Source organism: Clarias gariepinus, chromosome 1 (genome assembly GCF_024256425.1).
Source record: "Clarias gariepinus isolate MV-2021 ecotype Netherlands chromosome 1, CGAR_prim_01v2, whole genome shotgun sequence".
In the NCBI taxonomy this organism is placed as follows: domain Eukaryota; kingdom Metazoa; phylum Chordata; class Actinopteri; order Siluriformes; family Clariidae; genus Clarias; species Clarias gariepinus.
The window spans coordinates 15,746,173-15,756,411 of NC_071100.1; the positions used below are offsets into that span (position 1 = coordinate 15,746,173).

General features: G+C 41.1%; 1 protein-coding gene across 1 annotated transcript; it reads left to right on the forward strand.

Moving 5' to 3' along the window:
- The first annotated feature begins 692 nt into the window (after nucleotides 1-692).
- On the forward strand, nucleotides 693-9,310 carry si:cabz01074946.1 (uncharacterized). The gene is made up of 3 exons (XM_053494599.1): nucleotides 693-738; nucleotides 4,392-4,715; nucleotides 8,974-9,310. Exons 1-3 carry the CDS (start codon nucleotides 693-695, stop codon nucleotides 9,270-9,272), a joined length of 669 nt encoding a protein of 222 aa, XP_053350574.1. The 3' UTR covers nucleotides 9,273-9,310.
- The last annotated feature ends 929 nt before the right edge of the window (nucleotides 9,311-10,239 follow it).

Below are 10,239 nucleotides of genomic sequence, written 5' to 3' on the forward strand. Positions count from 1 at the left end.
TACTTTATTTAGCACACAGCAGGTATGGCATGAGCAGCACCTTCACTCAGGAGCCTACATCCAATTCAGCGTCAGCCTGAACTGGAGCACATTTCACACGTCACACCCCCACACACACAAACAGGGCCGAAGCCACTAACCAAAACACCTTTCCCCAATATGGTGAACACACCGACATCCCCGCAAGGCATGCTGGTCATCAGCCGCCGCCCCGCCCACGCCACACTGCCCCCACCCGAGCTGTGACCGTCCCTGGTCACCATGACGAACTTTGCCGTGGAGGCGGTCGGCGCTGGCGGTGGGAACGCCGGCGTCCTTTGGCAGGTGAGGGATGAACGCGAATATTGTCCTGAGGCGGTCCGGCCCCCACAGAGTTCGATGTTTCCTCGGCGTGCAGCTGGTAAGGCGCAAGACGGTCCCAGTGAAGCACAACTCGTGCCCGCCCCGCCAACCGCACCCGGTAGAAAACATCGGAGAGCCGAGCAATTACCGTGCCGGGGCCCACCCAGTGAAACACACGCCCGGTCGAGAGCCCCCTCTTTCTTCCGGAGGAACACACCCATACCTGCTCTCCAGCAGCAAAATCTCGGCCCCGGCTGTGAGTGTCCACGCCCATACGCTCCATAGGTGCCCCCACCCGAAAGTCCCGCAGCGGTGCCCGCGAGCGCTGGGTGGGGCCCGTCTGCTTGGCGATGGGCGGATCACGGTTCAGCTGTGACACCGGCGAAGCCACTGCGGGTGAGGCAGTAACTCGGCTACACGCTGGCTCAGACGGCTGATCACCTGAGGCTGAGAGCCTGGAGGACTGCACAGGGAGAATGTTCAGCGTCGAGGGTTCTACGTCGCGACGGCGCTCCACGAGCGCCCACAGTAAGACGCCATCCAGCACACAGTCGACGTACAGCCCAGCACGGCTTTCCAAGCGTCCTCCCGGCGCTAGTTTAGCAGCTGCTGGTGTACGCTGTCCCGTGCCTCGCCCTCGCCGCGAAACGTCGGAGAGCTGCTTGTTGCCTAGCCGCGACGGGTAGCCCTGTCCCCGGCTAGGTTCACGAACCGAGCGCCACTGAGCTGCGGGCGGTCGCTCGGCTCTTCCGCCGTGATGTACTGCCGATATGGGCTCAGCGGGCTCGGCCTCGCGCAGCGGCAGGTCGCTTTGCCGGCTAACGGCGCACAGAGTTGTATCGTGCTCCGGCGCTTGCGCAGCGCCAGCCTCCGCCCCGAGATCCAGGGCCGGGATTTTCTTCTTGCCACTCTGCGTTGGTTGACGTGGTGTGCTCGCGCTAGCTCCGTCAAGAAAGCGCTTCTTCTGCGCGAGTAGTCGCTCCGCTACTCAGCGGCCTGCTTGGATTTTCAGAAGGTCCTCCGTTGTGCGCTCGAACCCGTTACTCTCCATCCCACTTCTGACACCAATGTAGCGTTTTTACGCCGGAAAGAATGCTGGAGAGACGAGTGAGCTTATTTGCTGCCCAATGCAATGGCTGGGAGTACTTTATTTAGCACACAGCAGGTATGGCATGAGCAGCACCTTCACTCAGGAGCCTACATCCAATTCAGCGTCAGCCTGAACTGGAGCACATTTCACACGTCACACCCCCACACACACAAACAGGGCCGAAGCCACTAACCAAAACACCTTTCCCCAATATGGTGAACACACCGACATCCCCGCAAGGCATGCTGGTCGTCAGCCGCCGCCCCGCCCACGCCACAATATATTATACTCTCTGTGAGGTTCAATACACAAATCAGGAAAACTTGACTTGACAATCTGTTTAAAAGCATATACATCTAAAAAATAAACTGAAAGGGGAAAGTATGGTAGGAAAAGGTGCACAAGCCATAGTGACAACCACAGGCAAAGATTATTTTCAAGTAAAGCTCTCTCACTCTCACTCATCTTCTATAATGCTTTATCCTGTATTCAGGGTCATGGGGACCTGAAGCCTATCCCAGGAGGCTTAGGGCACGAGGCAGGGTACACCCTGGACAGGGTAGCAATCCAGGGCACACATACACATACACTCACACACTACGGGCAATTTGGGAATTAGCCTAGCCTGCAGGTCTTTGGACTGTGGGAGGAAACCGGCGTACCCGAAGGAAACCCACCAAGCACGGGGAGAACATGCAAACTCCATGCACACAGAGACAGGAATCAAACCCAGACCCTGGAGGTGCAAGGTGACAAGGATAACCACTAAGGCACTGTGTAAATCTGTTGTGTAAGTGTTTCCCAAAACAACTGTGTTTCCAATTCAGAAATGATATTAGAAAGTAATTGAATTAAATATTATTTAGTAGTTACTATTATTAAATTAGGTATTTGGTAACATATTATAATGTATAAATAAAATGTAAGTTTAGGTTCATATGTCTGTCATGAACAGTATTGTCTTCTGCAAAGAAAGACCATTTTTTCCCCTGTGGTCTTTGAAAGTACTCATACAGTAAATATATTACACATATTAGACAAAAAGCTTGCTCCTGATTCACAGACATGGTTCCTGATTTATCAGACCTTTGTCTGTTGACAATAAATGGCACAACTCCTGCTGGGTTGAGTTTGGTGAAGTGGCTTCCTGGGAATGTGATATCTTGTGAATATCAATGGTGGATGTAAAATGGCTGTCCAATATTTAACCAACCAAATAAACCAATCTTTTGGCAAAGTAACACTATAAATGGGGTATAGACTTGTGTGTATACTAAGTAGCATAAGTAGTTCAACTCGCCCCCCCCCCCCCATGCCCACATTTCCTTCCTTTCACAACTGCTATGTTTGAGAAATGTTACCAATGTCATAAACTACCTACCGTGTACTTCATGTGGTCTCATGTGTCTTGAAGGAATCACATAAGCTATCACTGTCCCTGGCTACTAATTCTGAAACCAGTGTCTGTCAAGAAAAACAAAAATAGAAAAGTACAAAGAAATACTTAAATCCTACATCAGTTAAAAAAAACTGCATTACCTTTTATACAGTAATACACTTAAAAATGTATTGTCAATAACAACTCCTTAATAATCGTCTCCGTCAATGTGTACGTCAGCCAGCCTCGTGCTAAGTGTGGTTTAGAGCAGGGGAAGTTGTCAGTTGGAGTCCTTTCGTGCAAAGTAATGTTTCACTGTGTGGCGTTTCAATTAATCTGTTTCGTGGTCTTTTTCCAGAAAGGTATGTGCAATATTGTAATTTCTATTATTTGATTCATTATTATGATTCCTTAGATATATAAAGATTCACAATGTTTTATAATTAAGAAAGAAAAAGGTAGGACACTTTACATAAATGAAAGTGGCTTAACTTAATGTCTGTATAATATACATATATTTTGTGAATATTCTTGTGTAATATGTTTGTCTCACACAAACACACATACACGTTTGTGTGTTTGAGACAAACATATTACGCAAAAACATATGTTAGATTTAATTTATTGTTAAACATATATACTCAGCAAAAAAAGAAACGTCCTCCGACTTTCAACTGTTTTTTCTCTCAGTAAACTTAATGTGTAAATATTTGTATGAACACTAAAAGAGTCAACACCATAAGACATATACTAAAAATGTTTCACAATGTGTCCCTGAATGAAGGGAGGCTCAAAATCAAAAGTACCAGTCAGTATCTGGTGTGGCCACCAGCTGCTTGAAGTACTGCAGTGCATCTCCTCCTCATGGACTGCCTATTGCGGACAGTCTGAGCACTGATGGAGGGATTGTGTGTTCCTGGTGTGACTCGGGCAGTTGTTGTGGCCATCCTGTAGCAGATGCCCTGGGCATCTCTCTTTGGGTGTTTTTTTAGACAAGTCTCTTTAGTGTCCTGCGTTTTTTAGAACTGTGACCTTAAATGCCTACTTTCTGTAAGCTGTTAAGGTCTTAACGACCATTCCACAGGTGCATGTTAATTAATTGATTATGGTTAATTGAACATGCATGAAAATCATTGTTTAAACCCTTTACAATGAAGATCTGTAAAGTTATTTGGATTTTTACAACATTATTGTTGAAATACACAGCCCTGAAAAAGGGACGTTTCTTTTTTTGCTGAGTATATATGTTTTTTTTTTTTTATATATAAATGTTCTTGGTCTGTGAAAAAGCCACAGCATTCTGACTAGCATAATTTTATAATTTATGTTCATGCTACATAAATATATACACTGATAAAAAAAAGTGAACAATTGTTCGGTTATTTCCTGAAATACTGTGAACAGTTTACTGTGTATATAACCAACAACTTAGGTGTCACCATATATTATTTTGTATTTTATTGTATATGCCATCTGCTGTTATCTGATAGAGGGTGTAATGGATACGGAAGTTATAGTTTTTTCATATTTCAACCTAAAGTTGTAGATTTATGTTACATTTGACTTTTTGGTTTCTTCTAGCAGCAAGAAGTGAAGATGTGAAGAATGTTACTAGCTATATTGGCTATATTGGTGAAGAGATTGTCTTGAAGGCAGAAGTTGATTCATCATGGACTCTTGAACGTATTCGGTGGTCTATTTATAGCAACTTTACTCGCATTGCGACCTTTGAAAACAATGAAATTAAAGTCAATAGGTGGCCACCATTCAAGGGCCGACTTGAAATGAGCAAGTCAGGAGATTTAACAATTAAAAATTTAATGGCTAACGACTCTATGGAATACACAGTGTTTGTCAAAGGACAAACAGAAGAAAAAACCAGCCATGTCCAGCTAAATGTTAGAGGTGAGAATATTTTTTAATCTGTGTTGTATGTTTATGATTTAAAAACTAAGGAACATGATATTTCTGCAAAAAAATTATCTTTAAGTATATTTCCTTTTATGCACATCATTACCAAACATTTTTGTTTTTCTTACAAATATTTCTTAGATACCTTTTATTATGTTGTTTTATGCTCCAATAACCCAATTTTATTTGCAAGTTTATGGATTTTAGGTTACTATATGTTTAGCTTTTGTTTCTTATATTATTAACCCCAGAGGTGCCAGCAAACATACCTTTTTAAAATAACTGCCGTCTCGTGGTCAATGAACATTTCTGCCATTTAGTCTTGCTGTTGGCAGTGTAGACTGATTCAGCTATTCTTGTGTCTTTATTTGTGAGACAAAAAAGTAGACAAGTAATGAGCAAAATAAATCAATTGAACAAATTAATTACAAGCTTTTGAAAACAGAAACTGACCTGTTGTGCACATATAAAGTAAACCTGAATTAATCTCTCTCTCTTGCTTGCTCACTCACTCGCATTTGTATTTGTAGCTGTGTGCATTGGACATAGATAATAAAGGTAGCATATTAGAGGGTGGGTGGTTCTGGTGTGTACTATGAAATATAATCCTGTCAGCACCAATAATTAACCCTGGGCTTTCAAGGTACCTTATCACTCTCCAATTTAGGTCTTTAAGGAACTCCAGAGGGTACAGAAAGTATTCAGACCCCCCTAAAATGTTCACTCTTTTTTATATTGCAGCCATTGGCTAAAAACACAGGATTCTTGACATTTTTGCAGATTTATTAAAAAAAAATAAAAAATAAAATTGAAATATCACATGGGCCTAAGTATTTAGACCCTTTGCTCAGTATTTAGTAGAAGCACCCTTTTGATCTAATACAGCCATGAGTCTTTTAGGGAAAGATGTTTTTCACACCTGGATTTGGGGATCCTTGTAGTTCCTCTCCAGTTCTGTCAGGTTGATGGTAAACGTTGGTGGACAGCCATTTTTAGGTCTCTCCAGAGATGCTCAATTGGCATTAAATCTAGGCTCTGGCTGGGCCATTCAAGACCAGTCACAGAGTTGTTGTGAAGCCAATCTTTTGTTATTTTAGCTGTGTGCTTAGAGTCATTGTCTTTTTGGAAGGTAAACCTTCTGCCCACTCTGAAGTCCTGAGCACTCTGGAGAAGGTTTTCATCCAGGATATCTCTGTACTTGGCCGCATTCATCTTTCCTTTGATTGCCACCAGTCGTCCTGTCCCTGCAGCTGAAAAACACCCCCCACAGCATGATGCTGCCACCACCATGCTTTACTTTTGGGACTGTATTGGACAGGTGATGAGGTGGTTTTCTCCACACATACCACTTAGAATTAAGGCCAAAAAATTCTATCTTGGTCTCATCAGACCAGAGAATCTTATTTCTCACCATCTTGGAGTCCATCAGGTGTTTTTTAATGTGTCTTGCAATGAGGAGAGGCTTTCGTCGGGCCACTCTGCCACGAAGCCCGGACTGGTGGAGGGCTGCAGTGATGGTTGACTTTCTACAACTTTCTCCCATCTCCCGACTGCATCTCTGATGGGTGATGGGTTCTTCTTTACCTCTCTTACTAAGGCTCTTCCTCCCCGATAGCTCAGTTTGGCCCGGACGACAGTTTGGCCCGGACGACCAGCTCTAGGAAGGGTTCTGGTCGTCCCAAACGTCTTCCATTTAAGGATTCTGGAGGCCACTGTGCTCTTAGGAACCTTATGTGCAGCAGAATTTTTTTTGGAACCTTGGCCAGATCTGTGCCTTGCCACAATTCTCTGAGCTCTTCAGGCAATTTCTTTGACCTCATGATTCTCATTTGTTCTGACATGCATTGTGAGCTGTAAGATCTTATATAGACAGGTGTGTGGCTTCCCTAATCAAGTCCAATCAGTATAATCAAACACAGCTGGACTCAAATGAAGGTGTAGAACCATCTCAAGGATGATCAGAAGAAATGGACATAACCTGAGTTAAATATATGAGTGTCACAGCAAAGGGTCTGAATACTCATGTGGCCCATGTGATATATCAGTTTTTCTTTTTTAATAAATCTGCAAAAAATTCAAGAATTCTGTGTTTTTCTGTCAATATGTGGTGCTGTGTGTACATTAAGGAGGAAAAAAATAAACTTAGATGATTTTAGCAAATGGCTGCAATATAACAAAGAGTGAAAAATTTAAGAGGGTCTGAATACTTGCCGTACCCACTGTAAGTGCAACACATCAGTGTTAAAAGGGTCAATCATCTTCCACTAACTGCTCTGTCACTAAGATTAAGTGACCTAAAAGGAGCAGGAAGTTGTCTTACATTTATAAACCAGACAACTAATTAATGTATTACAGACTCTGAAAAGAAACACTGTTATGTCTAAATCCATGGCTTTTGCTAATTGCTAATTAAGTAATCAATCTACAGTACCAGTCAAACGTTTGCACACACCTTCTATTACAATGGTCTTTCCTAATTTTTATATCTTTCTACACTGTAAGAAATGCTGAAGGCATCCAAAAAATAATCTACTTTGAACAGTTATTGAGACGTGTCTGCAGTTACTGTACATCATGGCACTTGATGGGATTTGTAAATGCATTTGATAATACTGTTCTTTCAAGAACTGTTCCACAACAGCTAACTTTTATGTCTTATTATAACAACTGACTGTTGTTGTTGTTACTCAATTACCTAATACCACTTGTGTTACTTCATAGTTTGGAAAAAATAAAAGATCTAAAATGTAGAAAGTAAATCAAAACATATGTACAACCTTTGACTGGTATTTTAAAACTTTTGTTGGGTACTGTACACTGTAATGCAGTGGTTTAAGTCAAATAACTCATCTTTAGCCCACATAATCAGAGATCCATGTCTGTTTAGCTTTCATTTAGAAAGGAGGTCATTTCATGGATGACCTTGTAATTTAGGCTTCTTAAAATGAAAAAAATTAGGCTTCTAAAAATGTAACATTTTCCCAGATTTGTAGTAATTATTAAAAAAACATTTTAAAATAACAATAGCAAATTTCTTAGCGAAATAAACATTACAAACAAAGATGTCTAAAAATCATATTGAACAACCACTTCCTTACAAAATTTTAAGGTTAAGCACTGTCACACGAGATGGAGTGCTGTTGTGATAAATCAGCATGACTGTCATGAGATCACAGGCATGAGGGCACAGCCCAGTGCCAAAGGCATCACAGTCATGCTGATAACCAGCACAACAGCACAATTGCGAGTTCTATTATTGCTTTTAGACAACAGTTCTACAAACACTATTTATTATCCACAAATTTTTATTGGATTGTTTATTTAACCAGTTATTTTGCTCTGCCAACACATATCCTTCTGTGACTGGCAAAACCAACTAATTGCAACTGGCAGTGGTAGTGACTCACAGTTAGCGACTGACAGTGTAATTAACAGAGGTGAAAGGAGTTTTAAATTCTTACTGCTCCTGTGTTGCCAAAAGCTGAGGAGAATAAATCATGAGGATGGCGGACAGTCTTGAGGAACTTAAAAAAGTAAAGAATCTTAAGAAAGATTTACTTAATATTTCCACTTATTCCACTTTAAAATATCAGCAAACTTACTAAAATTCTGAGGTTAAATTCTAAATAGTGTAAAATGAAAAGCTAGTGCATTATGTTATAAGCTAGTGCACCTTGTGTTAGTTGAGAACAGAAAATTGATAGTTTAGTGGTGATTTGGAAGTAAATGCTTATTTGCAAAATGCAAAAAGAGTAAGCAAAATAAAAATCTTAATCTAATAATTATTTGGTGTGACTACCCGGAGGAAACCCACCAAGCACGGGGAGAACATGCAAACTCCATGCATACAGAGACGGCAATCGAGCCTGACCAGGAATCGATCCCAGACCCTGGAGGTGCAAGGTGACAGTGCTAACCTCTACACCACCGTGCCATCCATTTTGTTAATTGATAAAAATAAAGTATTAAGACTTATATTTTTGAAACCATTCTTACTTTACAGCATTTTTTCACACATGCATAAAATTGTATTGTACTTTTAACCAGCTGGCAACTGATGTTAATTGACACCTGTCACACAAACTGATACATAAAGTTAAACGTCCCAGTGCTGTTATGCTCTATATCACCACTAGTGGTATGCCTCGCATCATAACAGATTACTCAATCAGATGTAACTGTTGTATAATAGTCATTTGACCTTATCAGACAATTAATTGAGATTTTGTTGTGATTTTATTTTTTATTGCAGAACAATTCACTGAGCCTAAAATAAAAGTGGACAACGGTTTAGGTGTAAACAAATGTATAATTGAACTGAAGTGCAAATCACTAGGCCATAACATTACTCTCAAATGGGAACCTGAGCCTTCCTTCAAGGAGCGATTCCGCAGTAGTTATGTCAATGAAACCGAAGAGTTATTGATGTGGACATCCTTCAGCAACAGAGATGTAAACTTCTTCTGCATCGCTACTGACCACAATCGCAATAAGACAAGTCATGTGAGAGTGAAATGTCCAGGTATGTTTACCACACATCTTATTTCTTAAATAAATAAATCAGCATATAGAATATGAACTGTTTACAATACTATTAAGTAGCGGTTATATTTACAATAAACTAACCCTCAGATGCCACTGCATGTTTTCCCCTATTGGATAGATTTGTAGGTTCCTATTTTACACAGCTTATTTTAATAAAAATAAATAAATAAATAAAAAGTGATGTAATTTTCACATATCCCTGTTAGGAAGCTGGGGTCAGAAACTATACCATGTCCCTGAAGCAGATAGTGCTAAGGGGCTTTCTCAATGGGTCAACAGTGGAACCTTGGTGGTGCTGGGGCTTGAGCCCCCAGCCTTCTGATTAAAAACCAAGTAATCTACAGCCTTAACAATTTGAGCCTCCACTGTCTGTTAATTCTGTCAAAACCAATCAAAATTCTTCCTCATTTAGAAAGCATTAAGATGTTAAAATCTCTCTCTTTCTGAATTGAGTTTTTTTACTGTAAGGTTCCCACAATTTTTAATACGGAGTGCTTTTTAGTGGCTGACAAAATATTAGAGTGAGAAAGAATGAGCAGGATGCCATGGACCCCAGCTTTGAGACTCTGTCTCTCCAACATGGGAGCAGGTGTGTGCCAGACAACAGAACACTTGTGGTGGAGGTGCTGCTGGCAGTGGGAGAGCACACACAAGTTAAATTCAAGTGTTAATATGGCAATATTAGTTACACCATTGTAGAAAGAGTTCAGTGATGAACACAATGAGCCTCCACTTAAGTTCACTAAAGTAAACACAGCACATACAGACCGATTTCAAACCTTCCGTTCACATAAAAAATATTAGAAAAAGTAGTATCAGCTCAAATATGCACATTCTTGCAGAAAAACAACATCCTAGAAGAATTTCAGTCAGGTTTCAGGCTCCATCATAGTACAGAAACTGCACTAGTTAAGATTGCGAACGACTTGTTTTTAGCTTCAGACCAAGGCTGCATCTCAATACTAGTCTTACT